This window comes from Cannabis sativa, chromosome 1 (genome assembly GCF_029168945.1).
Source record: "Cannabis sativa cultivar Pink pepper isolate KNU-18-1 chromosome 1, ASM2916894v1, whole genome shotgun sequence".
NCBI lineage: Eukaryota > Viridiplantae > Streptophyta > Magnoliopsida > Rosales > Cannabaceae > Cannabis > Cannabis sativa.
Genome location: NC_083601.1, coordinates 36,655,985 through 36,680,221, shown reverse-complemented (window position 1 = coordinate 36,680,221; position 24,237 = coordinate 36,655,985). Strand labels below are relative to the sequence as shown.

Sequence of the window (24,237 nt, the reverse complement as noted above, 5' to 3'; positions counted from 1 at the left end):
CTAAAATAAATACGGGTGTTTCGGTGTGCATCCATTTTAAGAGGTGCATTGTCGAAACACCCTAATTTTTTTATTCTAAGAAAAATTTATGTAATTATTTAAAATGTTATTTATTTTTTATTCTATTTATATATTTTTTAAGAATATGAGAAGAAAAATGTTTTTCTAAAAAAAACTAGTATAAATTGAGAGTATATATTTCATATAAAATAAAAATATTAAAATAGGTGCTTAATAAATTTGTAGAGTATTTACTTATTTTTCATTAAATTAATTTATATAATTATATTAGTTTGTAATTGTACTTTTTGTCAGTTTTTTTTCCCTTCCATTCTCTTTTCTCTACCAAACTTAGAGAAATATCTTCTATCTTCTCTTTCTATCTATTCTATTTTCTATCCCTCATTATTTTGTTTCTTTCTAATTTTCTTTCCACCTAACCAAACATAGTTTATTATATATTCGTATAGTTTGGTATTCAGAATTCTACTAAAATAGCTTAGCTATACGTATATAAACTTTTCATTTCCCATAAAAAAAATGAATATATTGAAAAAGAAAAGAATCAATGAAAATTATATAAAAAAAAGGACAAACATAAATTAATGGTTATTGTAATCATGGGCCTACGTATATACGTATACGTACGCCACTTAAATATGAAGAAATTAGTCTCAATCAACAAGAGAAAGATAAAGACAAGGTATGTATGTTGTAATTGTTTTTAAATGATTTCTTTTTAGTAGTGGAAATAGTGGCAACATAAATAAATGCAAAATTGGGGTACAAAATAAGTTCCCAAAAATCATTATGTCCTCTCACTCATTTAATAATTAGAAATTCAAATTAACACATTTTTCTTCATTATAAAACTCTCTCTTAATTAATATCCATCATTATCTCATTACTTTTATTCTTCTAATTATTTTCATAGAAACCACAATAATGAAATGTAACTTCTACATTTTCCACACAATTTGATCATTGTTCTTTTCTATATCTTTCACTCTCTTCACACTTTTTATGTTTACTATGTTGTGTTTTTCCATATAAAAAAAGGTTGTTTTACATAATAATTTGTTTTATGTTTAAAGTTAGTGAAGTTTAAAGAAGAGTTGTTTTGCCACATCATCTTTTAGCCATTTTAACTTTTTGTACGTCAAAAAAGGCAATTGAAGTAAAGAATAAGAACTTGTTTAATCTGTACACCAATTTCAAAAACAGGACAATATGCATCAAAATCAATGACTAATTTGTCGGCTTTCCTATTTATACATATTATAAAATTTTCCTTAATTATTATATAAATAAATACATTAAGTCAATGATAAACTATATAATTACACGTCGTACGTATATGTACGTAGGCCCAAAATGGATTTGAGCCCATCCGATCATTCCAGTGGGCCCCACACATGTGGATCTCCTCCCCACGTGTGATTCCACCATTAAGGATTGGGCATGTGTGGATAGTGAACCCTGAATTGTTCCATGTGAGGGTCCCACCAATACAGCGCTAATGCCGTACTACTAAAGAAAGTGTCATGCTCCTATGCGCCCAATAATATCTGACTCCGACACGTGTAATAATTCTATTCGATACAAGCTGTAAGGAACAAATTTGTTAGCCAATTAAAAATCTGATTATTGTTATTTGATGGTGAGCGTGCATCCAGAGGATCTAAGAGATTAATTATTTTAATAGATTGTCCTATCTGTACGGCCTATACGGTGCTGCGAACCGCTTCGGACAGTAGCCGGTTATCTGTAAAATATGGTACACGCGCTTTCAAACTTTTTTTTTTTCATATATAATTAAGATAAATATTAAAAAAAAAATCAATTTTGAAAATAACCAGTAAAATTTCGTCAAAACTCAAAGCTTCGTAACTCTTCTATTATTGTATTGTTTGTTTTCCCACCAAAAAAAAAGTTTTTTTTTTTATAGATTTCATGTTTCACCTAAAAATGGTTAATATATATTTTGAGCTACATTTAACTATTTATGTAATTAATAAGCTAAATCAAAGTCAATTATCTGTTTATAGTTTATTAATGGTTAGTGTCAAAAGCGTTTGAATAAAAAATAATAGTACATCGTGGTACAAAAAAGTCAAAAGTTACTCTTCATATGCGTATTTTAGCCATTTGACAGTTTTTATTTTATTTTTTTTAACAAAAGATTTATATTTTTTTCGACTAAAACAAAAATAAATAAATAAAGTAAAACAAATTATCACTTACCCGTCATTTATTGGGTATTAATATTTTAGGACCTTACAAGACACATAATTTCCATCCAAATAGAAAACAAAACGAACAAAGATTATTATTTTTACTTACCCAACAACAATAACGAAATACTGTAATAGAAAATATGGTTAAATAATTTGCCCTAATTGATTCTCAAAACAAACTCAACTGTATGACCTAGATATGATATAAATTGATGTATGCAAAAAAAAAAAGAGTCATTCGTTTTTAACTTAATTAGTAGAAAAAAAAGTTGTGTGTTTGTACAGTAATGGAAAATTGTAAAAAGTAGAAAGGGATCAACTTCTTTTTGGATGAATATACAGTATTACTTTGTTTGACCCAACAAGATTTTCTATATGACACTTTTTTAGTACCAAATTATTTACACAAACATTACCAACTTCTAAATAATAAAATATACCACTGCAATGCTATTCTATAATTTCGGTGTGAAAATGAAAGGCCAATTAGGATTTTTTCTTTCCGAACTTTAACATGTATAAAATCATGTTCCCTGAACTTTTTTGGTCGTTAAAAATTCTCCCTAAACTATTGAGATTGTTAGATTTAAGGACTTTTGTCTAATTTTAGTAAAAAAAATTTAACATGGATGAAAATTCAGGGGCATGATTTAGTACATATCAAAGTTTGAGGGACATGATTTGGTAGATATCAAAGTTTGAGAAGCATAATTTAGTACATAAACAATCACTGAAACAATAAAATTGAATGAAATTAGACAAAAGTCTTTAAATCTAACAATCTTAATAATTCGAGAGAATTTTTAACAGCCAAAAAAGTTCAAGGGGCATGATTTAATACATGTCAAAGTTCGGGGAAAAAAAAATCTTAATTAGCCAAAATAAAATTTTAAATTATATGAAATAATATATTTTTCTTAAAATAAAAGTGAAGAGAAAAAAAAATGATTGCCTAAAGAATCACCCAAATACATAAGTATGTATGTGTGAAGCTTAAAAAAAGAGCTAAAATGGACATTTTGTTAGTGATATGAGTAATTTTCTATAATTATTTATGTTTGAGATGTATTGTGAAGTAAATAAAGTATATTTGGTTCTACTTAAAAATACATTTATTTAGATATTAAAAAATAATTTATTAATTAAAAGTTCATTTGTTACGCTGTATTAGATGATATTTTTACATTATATTATATTAAAATATGTTATATATATCATATCTTTATATAATACTAGAAGTCCTAATTAATCTGAAAGTTAAGTAATTGATTTTAAGTTTGAATTTGATGAATTAAGGCTAAAATGATAAGTCACTGAACAAAGAATTTACAAGTTTTCTTTGACATTGGAAACATATTCTAACTGAGTAGTGCTTAGGTCCCTTTAGATCTGAAAAGAAAAAATTCTCTTGCTTCCATCAAGCTGAACTCCCTCTAGCAGATCAATTTCAACTTCTTTCAGATATTGAAGATCAACACTCCTTCTTCAATCCTTGAATATCCAATGAATTACAATCTGCAACAACAACAACAACAAAAATTACAAAAAAGTATTTTGCTCTAACAGAGCAAGAATCACTAGAAGATTCTCTCAAATATATAGAGTTAGTTAGAAAAAGCTAGTTCAATTTAGTTAGAAAAAACTAGTTCAGCTTATTTAACTAACACTTCGATAACATTGACTTAACTAACTAACACACTAACTGATCAATCCAACTGGCAATGAGTTGAACCAAACACTAAAACAAATTAAAAGTTGACGACTTAGCAAAAGATAAATGAAGTTAGACTACACAGTTGCATCTAACAAAGATTTAGTTGATCAACTCAAATAGTCAAAAAAAAAAAAAATAGTTCAGAATAGGGCTGTAGGCTGTACAAAAAAAAGTTTAAACCGCCCAAACCGAATAACCCGCCTAAACCAAACCGAAAAAATCGATAAAAATTACAAATCGAAATAACCCGAAAAATTACAACCCGCCCAATCTGTTAATTGGCCGCGTTGAAAATAGGTCCAACCCCGCCCAATTAAACCGAATAACCCGACCAACTCGACTTTGGCTTCTTTTTTTTTTTTTTTTAGTTTTTATTATATATAACATAAATGATTAAATATATAATAATATAAAATTGTATACTTAATTGTTGGTTTTAAAGTCATATATATTGTGTTGTGCTTTGGTGGAATTTGATATTTTTAATTTATCTTTTTAATTTTTATTGACTTTGAAATCTAAAAAAAAAAGTTTGGCCGGTTCGGGCGGGTTAACCATAACCCGCCCAAACCGTTGGTTGATTTACAATTTTTTTTTTTCAAATTGGCGGGTTGCACTTAAAATTTTAGCAATCCAAACTTTAAATTGGATTAAAAAATATATAGGACAAACCGCCCAAACCATGTACAACCCTATATAGTTCAGAACATAACTAACACAATATCAAATAACATAATTTGTCATATAAAAACATGACACTTATAATATTAAATTTTAATTTATACTAAAATATTATATATATATTTGAAATAAAAAATATTATATATTTAGGTGCCATGAAAATAAATATTAAATATAGCTTTATAGAAAAATATCACATAAATATAATTCAATTCAAACACAACCAAATAAACCATTATATAACAACGTTATTCACTGGTCCAAAACCAAAATATGTACATGGACTAATAAAATAAAAAAAAGTCATTAATTTGGGGTGGTTAGGCATGGTTTTTTAATTTTTTTTTTCTTAAAAAGTTTCGAAATAAAACATTATTTGGCAAAAAAAAAAATTAATTATTAAAAAAAGTTTATATCATAATATTTGTACGCACAAAATTTTTATACCATCTTATGATTATTGTATACGCCGGTCATAAAAAAAAATATAAATTTAATAATATAAGTGTCGTCTGGTAACACTTTTGTTTTTTAATTTTTTTAATCACAAAATGAAAGTAAAATTTTTGTTTTTAATAAATTTATTTTTAAAAAACAAAAATGCGTTCTGTAACCACTTTTGTTTTTCAATTTTAAAAACAGAAAACAAAAGTGTGTTCTGTAAAATTTATTTTTATTTTTATTTTTTGATTTTTATTTAAGTCGCGTCTAGGTCCGGGGTCGGATTCGGGTTCAAGTCAAAAGCCGAGTTCAGCGCCAGGGTTGTGGGGAGGGAATTCTGGTCCGGGTCTGGTCGTAATCCAAAAGATTGATTAAGAAAAAAAAAAAAACTGTTTAAAAAAATATTGAAAGTGATTTTTTTTGTTTTTAACATTTTAATTTCTAATTATAAAATTGAAAAGTAAAAACAGTTTTATAGAACATGTTTTTGAAAAAAAAAATCATTTTTCTACTTTTAAAAATAAAAAGTGATTAAAAAAGTGTTACTAAACGCCACCATAATAATTTATAATTTTGTTGAAATATAATTTTTTTGTTTATAAATATATTTGCCAAGTAATTTATATCCCTAATTTTTGGAAAATCTAAATTTAATGCTAGCTTGCATAATTTTTTAATATGCTAATATTTTAAATATGAAATATAAGGTGCTTTTACAATGCATTTTTTTTAAAAGAGATGCACTAATGCACTATTTATCTATTTTGTTATTTAAAAAAAATAATTTATTTTTTTATATTTGTGTATGTTATAATTATTTAAAATATTATATAAAATTAGTTTTGAAAAATTTAAAATAATTTATACGTATAAAATAAAATAATTACGTATATAACATAATGTTTTAGATTTTTTAAAATTTTAAAAGATGTTTTAAATAACAAAAAGACTATAAAAAATATTTAACTGAAAATTATTTTAAATATCGAAATAATAATATATCAATATATCTCTTAAAGGGTGTATTGTAAAATATATATAGATAATAAATAAAAAGAAAGGTAATATTTTTTGTAAATGAAAAGAAAGATAGGATTAAAATTATTCAAACTGGCCACGTAATAAACGGGTTATAACTTTGACGAAGAAAAATCACTTCGATAATAATGTCATCTTGACATCATGTCTTATTCTCCGACACTTTTTTAAGTCGAAACCAATTGGTACGTGGGTACACGCGCCAACAGATGAAGTAGGAAAAGTTGAGATAGCTTTAGACTCCGAAGGCTGAAAAGGTTAGGAAGAAAAACCAGTTCAACGGTTTCGCAACGACAACCACTGGATGACTTCGCTTTCCTCTTTATTTTATTTAATTAATAATAATTAAAAAAAATTAATTAATTTCCATTCTCATCTGGCCTTCGTTCCTGGACAAAAACGACAAACCAGAAAAAGCAAAACGCAATCCCACTTGGCTTCCCCCTTATATCTTTTCTCTTCCTTTTTCCGTATTTCTTTCACTCACATTTTTCATCTTCTTCTTCTTCGCATCTCATTTTCTGAAACCCTAACCTTTTACCTTTAAACTCTGATTATAATTCCATTATTTAATTTTCTTCTGGAGACCTTTTTTTTTTTAATTTATTTATTAATTTTTAGTGTTATTTTTTTTTTTAAAGTGAGAAAAATGGATTTACAGAAAGTTATACTTGTTGTTCTGCTGGTTATGGTGTTGAGTATGGAGGTTGGTTCAGCTGGGGACATAGTTCACAATGATAATATTGCTCCCAAAAGGCCTGGCTGTGATAACAACTTTGTTCTGGTAAGAAACCCCAATTTCTCTACTTATTGGTTTTATTTTCCTGATTTTCAGCTGCAAAAACGGGTGAAAGGGGAAACTGGAAGGAAGAACTTTTATATTTTATTTAAAATATTTGGTTTTTTAATGATTGAAAAATGAATTATTAGTTTTTATTTTGTCACTGGGATAAACAAGACAAGAATGCCACTTAATTTATTTATTTTAAGCTTTAGCTATTTTGGGTTTTGCAAATAAACCGTTTGATTGAATTATAGTTTATTTATATATATATTTTTTCATTTATTAGTCTCTGTTTGATTCTAGGAAAATTGGCTGAGTAAGACAAAAAAACAAAAAAGATTGTGTTTTTTCTTTTCTGTGGATCTTTTTGCCAGTTTCAGGTGTTGAAACTTTGAAATTTTTAATTGGGTGATTTGAATAGACCAGCTGTATTATGCTACTCTAATCAGACTTCTTATTTTGGGTACTAAATATTGAGAATCTGACGTAAAAATTATCAAAAAAAGTTTTTCTTATTATTGATGTCTGTACATACATTATGCCTATTCAGTAGCCCATAACTTGAATTTGCCTCTTTATTTCCCATCCCACCTCCCAGCTCCCACAATTTCTTGTGCCCCTGTTTGGCATGTAAATAATACTAAATTATTTCGTCTTAACACTTCTGCTTTCAGTTTGAGGATATAATAAAATTGTCAGTTGACTCAGTTCATTTCAGGATTGAACTGTTGCTCTCTCTAACAAATTTCAAGTTTTATGTTGTGTTCTAAAGTTATGAAGTTATTCAATATTAACAACCGTGCTTTCTTGTTGTTTTCCTTTCCACTTTAGATCCTGGGTTGTTTATCTTTGATTCACATCTTATTACTCCTAGTTGACTTTTTTTTTTTGGATTTGATCGAATTCCTAGTTTCACAAAATAATGGGCTGAGAACATACTATAAGCTGTTTTAAGACAAGATATCTGTCTGATGATGTTTTTGGTTTTCAATTTTAAAATTTCATGGCATTTATTATTTTATTTTTGTGCTGAAGTTTGACTTTTGATCACCTTAGAATTTATATTTAATGGATGGTTAGTTATGGATTGAGATGAAACCATGATTTTAAGTAAAATTGTATTAAATTATCGATCCTATGATTCTAAACAGACCAAATAGTTTTTTTCATACATGGTATGGTATTGTTAATAGTTTTGGCTTTTTAACCGATCAAATCGGTTGTCCCACATAGATTAAATGGAAAAATATTGAGCAAGAACATGGGTTCTGATAATTGTCAGATTAATTAGGAGTGAGTTTTATTTGGGTTGATAATTTAGTCTTCCATGCCTGTGCAAAATAGGATTCTTATGTTGTTGTGTGAACAAACAATGTAACAAATAGAATAATCATTTCTCATGGAAATCAATCCTTGTCTAGTGCTTCCTTTATCACAGCATAAACTCTAAACCCTGTGCTTATTAAAATATTACTGTAAGTAAAATCAAAAGTAGAGAAATGCATGATCTTATTTTCTCTCTGGTGGTAATCTACTTTCAGTCAACTCACTGCTTTAAGTATGTAAGTTATTGACCTAATTTCTCTACACTCACTAGTCACTACTAAGACATCTGAACTGAACCCATGTTCTTGAGGCAGGCATGATTCTTTGTTCTATTAAATTTATTTCTCATTTGTTTGATGTGTTGGTATGACTTCAACGATAAGTTCTGTTTAACCCTGTAGGTAAAAGTTCCTACTTGGGTTGATGGCATAGAAACCAGTGAGTATGTTGGTGTTGGTGCTCGATTTGGTCCTACCTTGGAATCAAAGGAAAAACGTGCCAACCATACTAGAGTGGTTCTGGCAGATCCTCCTGATTATTGTAGTCCACCAAAGCAAAAGGTACTCTTAGTGTAGACTATATAATCCTTGATACGGCTTTCAAAGTTTAAAATAAGTGATTTATGCGTTTTATATGTGGAATCTGCAAGATTGTTCATTTGTTGTGTGTCTCATAATTTGGAGACCTGGCTTTTTGGTAGCTCTCAGGAGAGATTGTCTTGGTCCATAGAGGAAATTGCAGTTTCACAACAAAGGCTAATTATGCAGAAACTGCTCATGCTTCAGCTCTTCTCATTATAAACTATCGAACAGGTACCTGCATGTAATGTTCCATTACCAATCATAAGTGCTTAGTCCCAGCCAACACATTGCATACCTGAATATTCTCAGATTTTTATTAAAATTTATAAGGCATAGAAAATATTAGGTTAATTTATTTAGTTATTAAGCTGCTTGTCTTCTTATTCCATAAGAATCTTCTGGGAGAGAACAGAATCAGAATTTCTAGTAGTAGAGTTTGTTTGAATCATAATTAAGACCTAAAATGTATTATGTCAGAATTTGGTTTTGTTTCAATAAATGTTGCTTTCTATTTCACAGAACTTTTCAAGATGGTGTGCGAAGAGAATGAAACTGACATAATCATAGGCATACCTACTGTAATGCTACCTCAAGATGCTGGTACAATCTTGGAAACAGATCTTAAGAATAATTCCAAGGGTATGCTTTGCCTCCTTAAAATAATCCTTTTGTAGCGAACTCAGTATTGTAACTTAGCAATTGTTGTATCCACTTTTCCTGCAAATCCTGACGGGTTGATACCCTTTTCTCCAGTATCTGTGCAGCTATACTCTCCATTGCGTCCACTGGTTGACATTGCAGAAGTATTTCTGTGGCTTATGGCTGTTGGTACCATCTTATGTGCATCATACTGGTCTGCATGGACTGCTAGAGAAGCGGCACTTGAACAAGAGAAACTATTAAAGGTTACTAGTCTTATTCCAGAATAATATTAGTTAAGCTTATGCAAGGATTTTCTTTTTGTTGAGCTTGTTTCCTTGCCTGAATATTTCACTGACTTCTTTGACTACTACATGTGCTTCCAGGATGGTTCAGAGGAAACTTTACACATGGAAGATGCTGGGCCAACTGGTTATGTGGACATTAATACCACTGCAGCAGTCCTCTTTGTTGTGATTGCTTCATGCTTCTTGGTTATGCTTTACAAACTTATGTCATTCTGGTTTGTGGAGGTTCTGGTGGTCCTGTTTTCTATTGGTGGAGTAGAGGTGCGGCCACCTTCTGTGTTATCCACAGATAGACAAATGCGCACATAGATTTAGATATGTATGTGCCTATATATGAAGATATATACTATACTATTTTTCCTATTATCTGAATATTTTCTACTAAGAAAAATAGTTTAGAAACTTAATTTTAAGTGATAGTTTTCCTCCCCAAGACTGCAACCCACTTTTGCCATTGCTCCTTTCTTGTTAAATCATGATAGTATTATTTTAATTGCATTATTTATTTTCAGCTTTTTAATGAAGGTGTTAAGTTAGATAATTCTTATGACCCTAATTATGCGCCTCTGTTCCATTTTTTTTAACTTGGTGAAATTAATTCTTCATCAATTATTTATCAAATTTAATAAATATAAAATAAGGTTTTTGCATAAATATGCTTAAATTTCTTATATTGGGACATGAGCTGTTAAAATTGGTTTGCATCATACTCTCAGCTTCCTTCAACATGAATTCTGAACACCACATTTTATGTGTTTACAGGGCCTGCAAACCTGCTTGGTGGCTCTGTTATCATGGTATATATTCTGTCCCCTTTTCTTTTTTTTTTTCATTATTGTTTTCTTTATAATATTTGGAGTTTTGAAGGAATTTTTATTATAGCTATATTATTCTTCTGTTCAAGTTCAAATATGATCCCTTATGAAAAGAAGAAAAAGGATTTCATTAGCATTTATGTAGGATTTTTGTTAGATTTGAAACATCTTCCTTGCAGTTTTTTTTTATTTTTGCAATGAACTTTATTTTAAAATCATCTCTTTTGAAGTTTTTTGTGATAAAGATGATTTGCACCACAAGCATCAAATATCTTGTACACTCGAAGTGCATTTTGTTTTATCTAAGGTCGAACATCATAGCTAAACTTTTTCAAATATTATTATTTTTAATTGTTCATAATAAAATTCCATTATTACAGCTACTTAAAAGAGTTTTCTGGGAGCTCAGCTAGTTTCCAGAATATATGTGGTTTTCCATTCTTGCTGATATAGTTCTTCCCTTATTGTTATACAATTATGAAACTGATGACTAAGTGACTATAGTTTCAGATGTTTTAAACAAGCTGGAGAGTCATATGTAAAAGTGCCATTACTTGGAGCTGTTTCATACCTGACTCTAGCTGTTTCTCCTTTCTGCATTACGTTTGCTGTTGTTTGGGCAGTTTATCGTCGTGACTCACTTGCCTGGATAGGTCAAGATATCCTGGTAAGAAATAGAAGAAAAATAAATGTTACCTTTCATTTTAACTTTCTTCAGTCTTTTTAGATTTTGTTTTTGATATATAATGTCCAGTTTAATCAAGTGCAATGAGGCTGCTGCATCTATCTTTGTTGGCTTATTATTTCAGCTCTACTGAGAAAATGATATCATTTTCCGGTGAATAACAAGTTTTTGAGTGAATGAATTATTTCTAGACAAACACCCTATACCATGTAGATAATGAAAGCTTGTAATTAGTTGTTTTCATTTTGTCCTTGAGCATATCATTGGTCCTTTTTAAGAAGTTGGTTGCAGTTGTCATTTACTCAACTCATATCAAGCTGTTTTAGTAGCAGCAACAGAATACTTCAGTAAAATGTCTCTGTTATCTTGGACTGCGGAACACTTGTCATGCATCCTTTCAATCCCACACTGCCACTTTAGCACATTTTTCTCACATGAATAAAAATTTCAATCAATTTGATCATAAATATATATTTTATCCTGAATTATGTTTTGTATATGACATGACTGAAAAAGCTAACTAATATATTAATTTTGATCTAACCAGGGTATTGCGTTGATAACTACAGTTCTTCAGATTGTTCGAGTACCTAATCTTAAGGTGAGAATTCTAGATGAATTTGTCTTTTTGTGGTGGCTGGCGAAGTAGAAATATCTTGCTATTTGTAGGTCTAACCACTGAAGCGATTTCACTTTATGCAGTAAATACTCTAATAATATATCCCTTGTTGATACCTTTCTAGCTCTTTTAGTCCACCTCGACCTTTTCTTTTTCTCACTAATAATTCTCTTAAAAAAATGGCCTATCTTGTGTTTACATTCATGCGGTAAGGACACTGATAGCTGCTAGATTGTATAAATTTCTACGGAGATTATGAAAAATATTTTCATTACAACTCAAGCATAAAAGATCACTCTATGAGAAGATAGTGGTGCCAACATAGTTGTAGCAACTAAAAATCATATGCTTAGTCATTGTGGGATCCTAGCTACTTATTCACCTATCTGCTTAGATTTAAAACCTTGTGTTCATATCTCTCCCTCTAATTACAAAACTACTTAATAGAATGATAAATTTTACATTGATAGACATGAAAGATCATTCCTTTAGTAAATGCTATCTAGAGACTAATTAATTAGATACTGAAAATTTCCTTCTTTTGTTCGTTCATGTGATCAGGTTGGAACAGTTCTTCTCAGCTGTGCTTTCTTGTATGACATATTCTGGGTATTTGTTTCGAAGTGGTGGTTCCATGAGAGCGTGATGATAGTGGTCAGTAAATTAGAACTTTTTCTTTTACTTTGAAAAAGTCAATAGGTCTGCTGGCCTATTGTAACTATTGTACCAGGAGAGGCTAGAATCTTAATATTCTGTTTCTGTGCAGGTAGCTCGTGGTGATAGGAGTGGAGAGGATGGTATTCCGATGCTACTAAAAATCCCAAGAATGTTTGATCCTTGGGGTGGCTACAGCATCATTGGGTTCGGTGATATTATCCTGCCTGGATTGGTGGTAGCATTTTCACTAAGGTACAATCTGTATGTTTGGATTTTGCTGAAATCTGCATTCTGATGTAGATGGTTTACCCTATCTCACATAAAACTCTTCTCTATAAACGTTTCTAATAAACGGGTAATTACAATTGATGGGTCTAAAGTTTGCTGACTCGTGCGACTTTTATAGGTATGATTGGTTGGCGAACAAGAAGCTTAAAGCTGGTTATTTCGTGTGGGCAATGACTGCATATGGTTTAGGTATGAAATACAGAAACATATAAACCATCAAATAGTAACAATCTTATCATTCACCATATATTACTGATCCTTTGAAATACTGTGCTGCAGGGCTCCTCATAACATATGTGGCTTTGAACTTGATGGATGGGCATGGTCAACCAGCTTTGTTGTACATAGTTCCATTTACAATAGGTAAAAGTTCCATTAAAGTGATTTACATTTTACACTATCGTCTGGCACGGTCACATCAAGCACCCACACAAAATTATTCACATTAGACGCGTTTTTGACGTAATAGGTCACATCTTAAAACATATCATGTTGTTGTGTGTAAAAATAATTTAGTGTACAGTTTGTAATTTGTGCACACATATCATTTTCACTCTTTGGGTCAAACGTGTTTTTTCGAACTCAACTATCCTTGGGGATTTAGGGATTTCATCGTGAGACATTAAGAGTGCATTTTGTTAAATGTAATGAAATAGAATTGCAAAATATTTTTATTTTCTATTTATGAATATTCTATTTCTATTCTCATTCTGTTTTTTTTTTTATTATTTCTTCCAACCAAACATAACCTAAAAGTTTGGAGTTACAATTTCCAAGTTTGTTGTAATACTGAGTGTAATAATGTGGTCCTGATTTGGTGAATGTAGGCACTTTGTTGACGTTGGGGAAGACGAGAGGTGATCTTAAAATTCTCTGGACAAGAGGAGAACCAGAGAGATGTTGTCCTCATGTCAGACTTGAGCCCTGTGAAGATAAGGACCAGGATTGATATATAATAATGCCTTACTGTAATTGTATGACAGTTTTAAGTTAATTAATATATAAATATAAAATACACACGTGAAAACTTTGCAACCCTTTTTAACATTTGATCATTAGTTGTAGGAGAGCTTGTTACAGCTGCAGTATTATTATTAGTTCGGCATTTATAAACATCCAACTCAAAAAAGAAAAAGAAAGAGGGGCAACAGTATAAGTTCAGTTTTAGTTGTTGAACAAGAACAAGGACATGAATATTTATTCAGTTGTGTGTACGGAAGCTTCTTCAATATTCTCTTCCCTGTAAAATTCATTTCATAGGATTGTTTTTTTTCTTTTGTTTTCTTTTTCTTTCTTAAAGAACAGCTTTCCTTGATTCTGATCTACATATTCACTCTCTCTCAATGAAAGAATTAGTAGAATGGTTATGGTCTCTCTCATTGACTTAAACCAAGTGATGAGTATCTCAACCAAAAATGTAAGATGCCATTACCTATTATTAAGATTGTTAACATTTATTTATTTATTTGGATTTCACATTACCCAGAAATAACTTCCATTACCTATTATTAAGACTGTTAACATTTTTTTTCATTTATTTGGATTTCACATTACCCAGAAATAACTTAAACGTATTGGCTGGTGTTTAGCTAACTTTTGTTTTGGCAAGAAATATTAACCATGTTTCTTGTCAGCATAACTGAGTTGATTTTCCTTTCAATTTTTTTTATTGATTTACATATTATCAAAGATTATTTTACCTGTGAGTCTGTGACCTTTTCTTGTTTCCGTTTCTTCCCCCTATATCTAGTTTATTTATATATTATATATGCTTTAATATATTTAATAATATTTATTTAATTTATTTTGTATATGTATGTGTATTATTTAGTAATAAAATTATGCTTATTTAAATAGTTATTTTTATAGTTGATTCTTACATACCTAGGATCAAATAAAATATAATCCAATTCAGTCTGATTCTAATTTATATTTTCCTCAATACAGTTTATAATTAAATCTAGTCTGCCAACAAAACTCTTGAATATAAAAAAATTAAGGGAAACTTACTAAAATCTGGAATTTGGGTTAACTTTTACAAAAATACTGTCACGCGAAAATCTTTTCAAAAATATTATATTTTTATAAAACACCAGTAAAACACAAAGCAGAACAACTCAAAACAACTGTAGAACACCAATAAAACACCAGTAGAACACCAGTAAAAACTTAATACAATATACTGAAGTATGAAACTTATAAAAAAATACAATAAAAATGTAAAAAATACCGCCTGACAGTATTTTTATAAAAAAATAAAAAAAGTTAGTATACCATTTAAATTTCCCATTTTAATCAATATATCTGTCATTTCTAGTAAGTAACAGTGATTTAGCTTACGGAAATGCATGGTGATTAAGACTTTTCTCATCAAAACTTATGAGTTAGGAATAATATCGTAGTGAAGAACGACAAATAAAAATGTATTCAATTGAATATTATAAATTATATATTACAATAATTTTAATAGAATAAAGACTTACATACAATTTCTTTAAAGTAGATTCACTTCTTTTATATTAACGGTGGTCCTGGAAGAAACACGAGCAACCACTTTCCAAAATAATACAAAAGTTTTTGAGTAGACAAAAGCACTGTAATACCTTTTTTCAAAAAAAAAAAAAAAGCATTGTAATACCGTAATGTCTATTCTGCGGGTGTTTATTGGATCACAATTAATATTTTTAAGCTTATCCAGATCTGATCCAATTATATATTGGATGTTAGATTTTACCATCCGATCGATGCAATTAATTCCAGTCATCCAATCGACCCAACATCCATTGAATATTGGATTGAATCGGGTCTATCCGTTGGATGTATTTCACATATATTTATTGGTTTAATTTAGGTTTATTATATTGGATTGGATCCATCCAATCCAAGAAAAAAAAGAATAAAATTTTAATGTTAATTCTTATATATACATATATATTTTACGTATAACCATATAAAATCTAATTATTCATCCAAACTAAATGAAAATACTAATTAGTTCGATTGGATGTTGGATGTATTGGATTTTTGGACACCCCATGCAACATCCGATCCAATCCAATTGGATATTCAAAAATAACATCTGATCACAATTGGATATTCAATATTTGGCGATCGATTGTAATTGAATCGGTCGATTATCATTGGATTGGATGATTTATGTACACCCCACTAGTGACCTCAAAATACTACTTTGATTCAATCACCAAAAGGACAACAAAGAAAGAACAAAGAAAAAATAGAGAATAATATGTATTTCCAATTGTGAGTTTGTAATTGTAATTTTTATAATTAAAAATTTTAGGTTTTAAAATTATAAATAAAATACAAAAATTGGTATTTTTAAAAGTTCTCCAATGCAGAATGTCTTTCCAACACTATCAACCATAGTGATCTTTGTACAATATTTTTGCTCGAAATATTTCTTAATAACAAAAATGATAAATAGTTGATGTCTGAGAAAAAAAAAAAACAAAAGGATTGATCTTTTACCAAATGCCAAGCCAACTAGTACAATTGTCCATCCCCGGTGGCTATCTTGTAACTAACAATAATACCAATATTAACACAGCTCATCATTCAATTAATCAATGTTCAAATTCCCATAATACTGTTTAGTTTCCACATATAGTACTAGAACAATTCCAGCCCTCAGAATTAGAATATAAAAAAAAAAAATACTATAACAAAAACCGAAGTCTTACCTCATAATAATTAACAACAGAGATTAATTCCACGATTGAAGCATAACTCAGTTTCTAATAAAACGTGAAGATTTGCAGATAAAAAAAATATTCATATATGTATTAAAATATGGAGTTATTCTTACGAAACTGACAACTTTCTCAGCCACAAAATCTTCCAACTCTGTTTTTTCTTATCACATAATAAATAAATAATAGAAGACATTTGATAACATTTCTATGTTTTAATTATAAAAATAAAAGTAAAATTTATGTTATTAAATATAAAAATATGTTTTATAAATATTTTATTTTTTTATTTTATTTAAATCAGGTCCACATAAGTCTAGGATTTGAATCGTAGTCCAAGTCCTTAGATTAAGGTTAGAGTTGCAGCCTAAAATATTAATTAAGGAAAAAAAATTAATTAAAAAATTTTAAAAGTAATTTTTTTTTGTTTTCAAAATTTTAAAATTTTAATTTTACAGAATATGTTTTTTAGAAAATATTTTTACTTCTCTAATTAAAAAATTAAAAAGTAATTAAAATTTTTTTATTAAACAATCTTACATTAATTCATTTCTTTTGGCTAATCAATCATGCTAATTATTTTTCTTTTTCCTTTTTCAAGTCAATAATTTAACATGATTACTAATGAGCTATTATCCAATTATTGGGGTTAGCCAGATGGGCTGTTATTCTCAATAAGCTCCCCAACCCCAAGACCTTCATTCGGATGGATGCCACGTGTACCGACAGTGAGGCTTGGACGGTGATTGTTCAATGATACATTTGGGCGGTTGATGTGTGATGTGTGGTGGTTAAATTTTCACAAATTATTAATATTAATTATTATATTTATATAAAGTATAAATTATGAGTGATTGGTGTCTGCATGTGGGTAGGGCCGACATATATGGAAATTAAGATCGCTATCTTTTTACTAATTTATTAATTTTTTCTTTTAAAGGGAAAGCTTTTTGTAATTTGTACGCCCAATATTTTTTTGCTTTATATCCCTTTCAAATATATATTTTTTTTATTAGATAATTGGTTTGAGAATCTCCAAATTATAAAAAAATTGCTTAGCATTACTTATCAATGCTCTTTTTATTATTATTCTCATTTTTTTAGTAACTAGTTTCCTATAAAAGTAAATAAATTAAAGAATGGCTTTCAATATTATTTTAGGCTTGAGTAACAAATTATTAAATATTAGGTAGGCCTACTTTGTTTTTTTTAACTATAAATAATACTTATTTACCCCATAACTATAAAATTATCAGAAAATGATATTTTTGCCAAATTTATTTACCAAAATTACTTATTTCGTAAGTGTTCTCACTAATAAGATTTAACCACTTTTTATTATATGATACACTTCAATAATAAAACAACTAATAATGTTAATAGTAATATTAATAGTTATTATAATATTATTAAAATATATTAGTTATTTGATTATTAGAGTTGTAAAATTATTGAGTGATTCAAGTTATTAATTATTTAAAGTAGTTTGTGTTCAAAGTTTACAAAATTTACTGCTATTATTAATTGCATTTAACAAGATAAATGTTCTAATTTTTCACTGCTTATTTGTAGTGAAAATTTATTATAAACTTTATAATAATATCGATTTATTTGTTATAATTTTTATTTATTTTCTTACTAATATATATTTTTTTTATTTATTTGCAGTTAAAATATTTTTTCTCACTAAGGGAATTAATTCTCACAAGTATAAAATTTTAACATTTATACTGTTAAGATTTCCCTCTTGTAAGAGTTGTTCCTTGTTGAGTTTTTTCGTTTCCTTTGTAGAGAGTGTTGCTAAAGACATTGTCGATTCTGTCCATTCTTTTTTATTAAGAGTGTCTCTGATTGTGGTTGTTTTCTTTGATATATTAGGTCTTTGTTATCTGTCTTTCTAAGTGTATGTCTTCTACATGTAATGCAAATTGGTATTGCCACAATACATGAGTTAATAAATTATGCACTATAGATAGAAACTAAGATTTTTTGGTTGGAAATTTTTTTTTCCTTATTCAATAACTAATGTATTATTTAACTCTCAACAATAAATTAATTATTATATTAAAAAGAAAAAAAAAATCAAAACTACAAAGTATCCGTAATGTTTTTTCCTTAGGGAACTACCTTATAAAGTTAAGATTGATAATTATTTTATTTAAAAAAGGCTAGCATCTTTATAAATATAGTTAAAAGTATGAATTAATTTAATTAGTATTTAATTAAAAAAAAATGAGCGTTACACTGCATTAGTTAAGTAAAATGCTTAAACTAACTTTTGCAAGAATTTGAACGTTACTTTCAGCCAAAAAAAAAAAGAAGAATTGGAACGTTACAAAATAAATAAATAAAAAACTTTTATTGAAAATATGTTATCATTATTCAATGTTTGTTTGGGGGCTTGGAATAATTGTAAGTAGTAGGGTTGAAAAAGGATAAGGACTGACTAACCCACTGACACGTGTTCTATGCGTTATTCCTACTTTGGACAAATTCCAGAAACTTCTTACTATTTAAACTAATTAATTAATAAATTAATCCAAAACTCAAGTAACTTTATTATAGTCCCTAACAAAAATTACTAAAATCCTTTTTCACTTTACCATTATCATCCCAAAATCGTACTTCTAAAAAAAAATATATATTTTTCTATATTATCTTAATATTCCAGACTATTTGTATAAGTATAAAATAAGTAATGTAAAGGCCGTTATTAAAATCACTCTGTTTAATTTTTAATTAATAATTAATAATTACTTAACTTTAACTAAAACAGCTAAGGTGTGCTACGTCCAGTGTACTCATACTTACTATTTTTGTCTATAAATTGTTTTATTCTTCTTCTCAAACCAGATAGAAACTCAGCAAAAGTTCACTTGTTTTATTATAGTTGCTTTACTTTTTAGAGAGAGAAAAAAAGGGTTTCTGCTTTTTAGAGAGAGAGAGCTTCAGCATCTAACAATGGAGGGTAAAGAAGAAGATGTGAGGCTGGGAGCCAACAAGTACTCCGAGAGGCAACCCATTGGGACCTCAGCTCAGACGGACAAGGACTACAAGGAGCCACCTCCAGCGCCGCTCTTCGAGCCCGGTGAGCTCAAGTCATGGTCCTTCTGGAGAGCAGGGATTGCTGAGTTCGTGGCTACCTTTTTGTTTCTGTACATCACTGTTTTGACCGTCATGGGAGTCTCTAGAGCTCCAAACAAGTGTGCTTCTGTGGGTATTCAGGGTATTGCTTGGGCTTTCGGTGGAATGATCTTTGCCCTTGTCTACTGTACTGCTGGAATCTCAGGTATATATTGATCTTCATATTTGCTTGATCTGTTTGATCTATTGTTTATTTCTCGTTTAAGTTGTTTGGTAACTAAAATAATGAAGATAGGAAAATGAAAAACTCATATGGAAACTAGAATAAGTTGTTTGGGTTTTCATTGTGATGATATTCTTATTTCTGAGAAGAAATTGGGGCTTGGCTGGCTATCTGTTACTGAGTTTTAACTTATTAAACATTTTATCTTGCATTGTGGTCTGTGGAGGAAATAAAGTTGATGATAGAGAGAGCAAAACAACGAAAGCTCAAGATAATTTTGTTTATGTATTTGAATGAATGGGAACTTTTCGTGGCTCTGTTTGGCTAATTTCCTAGAAAGATCTTACTCATTTTGCTGCGGTTGATGATGATATGCCTGGCCTATATATATTGTTGTTTATTAATCTTATCATAAACCTTTATTAATCTGACCTTGTCGATCCGTTCTGATCAGGTGGGCACATTAACCCAGCAGTGACTTTTGGGCTTTTCCTAGCAAGAAAGCTCTCCTTAACAAGATCCATATACTACATGGTGATGCAATGCCTAGGAGCAATCTGTGGGGCTGCAGTTGTGAAGGGGTTCGAGAGTTCTCAGTACAAGATTCAAGGTGGTGGAGCCAACGTTGTCAATGCTGGCTACACCAAGGGCGATGGCCTTGGTGCTGAGATTGTGGGTACTTTCGTTCTTGTCTACACTGTTTTCTCTGCTACTGATGCCAAGAGAAGCGCCAGAGACTCTCATGTCCCTGTAAGTATTAAATGAATCTCTTCAATTGTGGGTACACATCACAAATATAGAGTGTTCTTTATTATACGTTTCTCTGCATAAGAATATGATGAACTTTAGGACAGTTTAATTCACCTGCTTGTAAAATATAAGCGTTTTTTTTTCGTTTCTGTTGTTGAGGTTTTTATGACGATATTGATGAATGAGTCAATTAAATGTATTGGTTCCATATGTTAATCCATATAATAAGAATAAGATGACTTAGGACTGTCTTATAATTCACCTGCTTATAAAATATAGGCGTTTTGCTTGTTTTTCTTGTTGAGGTTTTTATGAAGATCCATATCTTTTTCCATTATGTCAGAGATCGTTTGTTTACAATGGCTTTCTTATATATATCCATCTTAGAAATATATTATTTTCCAGTAGAAACCTTACCCCATTACAGAAACTCATGAACCACCTCATATGTAACGATAATCCAGATAAACAGTTATCGTGACTGGTTATAGAGTTTTGTTGTACTAATGATTCCAAATTCAATGTTGCAGATCTTGGCTCCTCTTCCCATTGGGTTCGCTGTGTTTTTGGTTCACTTGGCCACCATCCCCATCACCGGAACCGGCATCAACCCCGCCAGGAGTCTCGGTGCAGCCATCGTCTACAACCAGGAACATGCCTGGGATGATCACGTGAGTAAAACAAGCATAAACATATGACCCACTTTGATTTGTTTCCAAATCTTGTGAATGAAATAAATCATATTATTTGCCGTTTTTTGCTAACTCTTTTCTTTATTATATAATATTTTGTTTTGTTTTTTTTTTTTTGTTTCAGTGGATCTTCTGGGTGGGACCATTCATTGGAGCTGCACTGGCTGCACTTTACCACCAGATCGTCATCAGAGCCATCCCATTCAAAAGCAAGGCTTGAAAATCTCTATGTTTTTCATCTCTATCTTATTTAGTAGTGTATGCCAATTTCTTTAAATATTGTGTTTATTTATTTTATCATTTGATGAGATTGGAAATGAAAGGCTGGATTCTAATTTCAAATTAAAACATTATATATTTAGTACTAGTTGTTGTCTCTTGTTGTTGGCCCTATTATCAATGTAAATTTTCTTCTAATTTTGCTCTTATTCTCACAATATTCTTTAAGCTTCTAATTAGCATTTCTTTAAGGTACGTTATCTCTACGACTACTAAAAAAGTAGGAAAAAGTAGATTTAATCATGGGTTTGTGATTTCATTTTTTTAGCTCGCGTGATATCAATATGAACAACCTCCATTATTGTAACCCCATACTGGTATACTCGTATACGCTTCTAATTAGCAAAAAAACTTTACATTTTCTCTACCCAATGTTAAGATTCATGGATTTCATCATATGAAGAGTGAAGTTCCATCTAAACATAAATTGCATACCTGATACCATTTCTTTTTTCAAGTATTTTTTGAGATAATTAACAATCTTAAGCTGCTCAAAAGTTCATAACATTTGCTAGTAATTAATTTTTAAATTTTAAGTTTTGAGGGCAAAATCCTTAAAATCAGTATTCTGGTAGCAGTTAGTCATTTTTATTTGTCAACTAACAGGGTGACACAATTTATACCTAGCATAATTTTATTAGTAGTAAGTAAAAATTAAAAAATAAAAATAAATTTAATATAAAAAATGAATTATTTTAAAACTAATAAAAATAAAATATAAAAAATATTATTTTAAATCACTTTTACTTTCTTGAGCTTCTTTTTTTTCTCTCTCTAGATCTATTCTCTAGAGCCAACTAAGGTGGTGTATGCTTTAATGTAATGTAAAGTAAAAGGATTGATAATTGTAATATGAATGGTAATGTAATGGAATAAGAATTATAATAGGAATGATATTATAATGTTTGGTTTAACTCTGTAGTGAACATTGTAATCAAATAAAATAAGTTGTACATTGACAAAAATACTTTTAGTTTTATTATTTTTAATATTTAAATTTTTTTAGAAAAAGTAATAATAAGGGCAAAAGATATATTTTCTAACAATGTAATCATCATTACATTGGTTTGATAATATAATGAGGATTACAATACATAATGTAACGACCATTACAAAAGTTTAAAAATAAAAGCAAACAATGTAATGGTAATAATGATTCCATTACAATTCCCATTACACTAAGCCAAACATGCCATTTGGCAATTGATGGTTGAAACGAACCACAAAATTAAAATTATGACTCGCAAAACCTTAAGATTTGCCCATTTCTCTCATTTTTGGGTGGAGATGCACTCATTGAGAAGTTTTTGGGTGGAGATGCACACCGACGATGCGTTTGGACCACGAAATCGAGATCTATGCCCTCAAAACTTAGGTCCCCCTAAAACTCGCTGGCTCGTTCTCTCTCTCTCTCTCTCTCTCTCTCTCTCTCTCTCTCTCTCTCTCTCTCTCTCTCTCTCTCTCACACACACACACACTCTCTCTCTCTCTCTCTCTCTCTCTCTCTCTCTCTCTCTCTCTCTCCTTGTATTTTTTTGTGCAAGTTTGACGAGAATCGGGTTCGTGGTTGATGAGGACGGGGATGGGGTTCATGGGTTCGTGGTTCGACGGGGATGGGGACAAGTTTGTGGTTGATGCGGACGGGGATGAAGTTTTTCGATTCGTGGTTCGACGGGAATGGGGACGGGTTTGTGGTTGACACAAACAGGGATGAGGTCTGTCAGTTTGTGGTTCGACATGGATGGCGACAGGTTCGTGGGTTCGTGTGGAGACTTCGTAGGTGGATAGTTGGGGTTGGTCTTCGTAGTGGCAGTGGAGATCTTAGATCTGGTTCAAAGTTGTAGATATGAAATTTGTGTGTATAGAAGTGCGTGTTTGTTTGTTAGATTTAATTTTATTTAAATTTAGTTTGAGTTTTGGTTTTTTATGTGTGTGATTTGCATTTGAAAAATAAGGTGAAGTGGTAGTTGGTTGTTGCGGTGATGATGAGTTGTGGTGGCAATGGTGGTGGATAGTGGTGGTGATGGTGTATATGAAAATGAAGAAATGAGAAAAAGTTAGAAAAAAAGTGGAGAAGAAAGAAAAAGAAAAAAAAAAGTTGTTTTTTTGTTTACAATGTTTTTATTTTAAATAATTTATTTAATTTAATTTTATTTTTAAATATTTATTTGTATGGACTAATAATATTGTGCTATGTATATACAGTATATACTTGGACTACTAACTTCGCAGATAACAGATAAAAATATATAGAAATGACTAACTGCTAACATAATGAACGTTTTGAGGGAATTTTGTCGTCAAATTTAGATTTTAAGTTTTAATTAGTAGCGAAGTAAAAATATTAAGAGTTATGCCACAAATTACTCAATAATTCAATAATGAGTTCCATATCTAAACATTGGTGACTTGTGAGGTGACTTAAAAAGTAGTTTTTCGCACAACTTTCTTATAGTGCAATTTCTACATGTATATTGTATTTAGTCGAAGAAGCGAAGAAGCATATGAGACAGGTTGAAGTTCTTACCTTGCTTCTTATAATTGACCCTCCTTTCAGCTGAGAGTGTTTAATGTCTATTATCCCCCCCCCCCCCCCCCGCGGGAACTTTGACATGTACTAAATCATGCCCCCTGAACTTTTTTGGCCGTTAAAAATTCCCCCTGAACTATTAAGATTGTTAAATTT

The 24,237-nt window shown here is 29.9% G+C and overlaps 2 protein-coding genes across 2 annotated transcripts; both read left to right on the top strand.

The window, feature by feature from the left end:
* The first annotated feature begins 6,376 nt into the window (after nucleotides 1–6,376).
* On the top strand, nucleotides 6,377–14,070 carry LOC115706486 (signal peptide peptidase-like 4). The gene is made up of 14 exons (XM_030634147.2): nucleotides 6,377–6,895; nucleotides 8,623–8,781; nucleotides 8,922–9,033; nucleotides 9,322–9,441; nucleotides 9,556–9,707; nucleotides 9,828–10,010; nucleotides 10,512–10,546; nucleotides 11,069–11,231; nucleotides 11,797–11,850; nucleotides 12,430–12,522; nucleotides 12,635–12,777; nucleotides 12,932–13,002; nucleotides 13,093–13,176; nucleotides 13,641–14,070. The coding sequence occupies exons 1-14, from the start codon at nucleotides 6,761–6,763 to the stop codon at nucleotides 13,760–13,762; spliced, it is 1,626 nt and encodes a 541-aa protein (XP_030490007.2). The 5' UTR covers nucleotides 6,377–6,760; the 3' UTR covers nucleotides 13,763–14,070.
* Nucleotides 14,071–19,108: 5,038 nt separating this feature from the next.
* Nucleotides 19,109–21,700, top strand: LOC115706485 (aquaporin PIP1-3). The gene is made up of 4 exons (XM_030634146.2): nucleotides 19,109–19,812; nucleotides 20,285–20,580; nucleotides 21,111–21,251; nucleotides 21,397–21,700. The coding sequence occupies exons 1-4, from the start codon at nucleotides 19,485–19,487 to the stop codon at nucleotides 21,490–21,492; spliced, it is 861 nt and encodes a 286-aa protein (XP_030490006.1). The 5' UTR covers nucleotides 19,109–19,484; the 3' UTR covers nucleotides 21,493–21,700.
* The last annotated feature ends 2,537 nt before the right edge of the window (nucleotides 21,701–24,237 follow it).

Coding starts and splice junctions, on each gene's coding strand:
- LOC115706485 (XM_030634146.2), top strand. CDS start 19,485: ATGGAGGGTAAAGAAGAAGATGTGAGGCTGGGAGCCAACAAGTACTCC. Junction 19,813..20,284: donor CTGTACTGCTGGAATCTCAG/GTATATATTGAT, acceptor CGTTCTGATCAG/GTGGGCACATTAACCCAGCA. Junction 20,581..21,110: donor CCAGAGACTCTCATGTCCCT/GTAAGTATTAAA, acceptor TCAATGTTGCAG/ATCTTGGCTCCTCTTCCCAT.
- LOC115706486 (XM_030634147.2), top strand. CDS start 6,761: ATGGATTTACAGAAAGTTATACTTGTTGTTCTGCTGGTTATGGTGTTG. Junction 10,547..11,068: donor TTGGTGGCTCTGTTATCATG/GTATATATTCTG, acceptor AAGTGACTATAG/TTTCAGATGTTTTAAACAAG. Junction 11,851..12,429: donor TTCGAGTACCTAATCTTAAG/GTGAGAATTCTA, acceptor TCATGTGATCAG/GTTGGAACAGTTCTTCTCAG.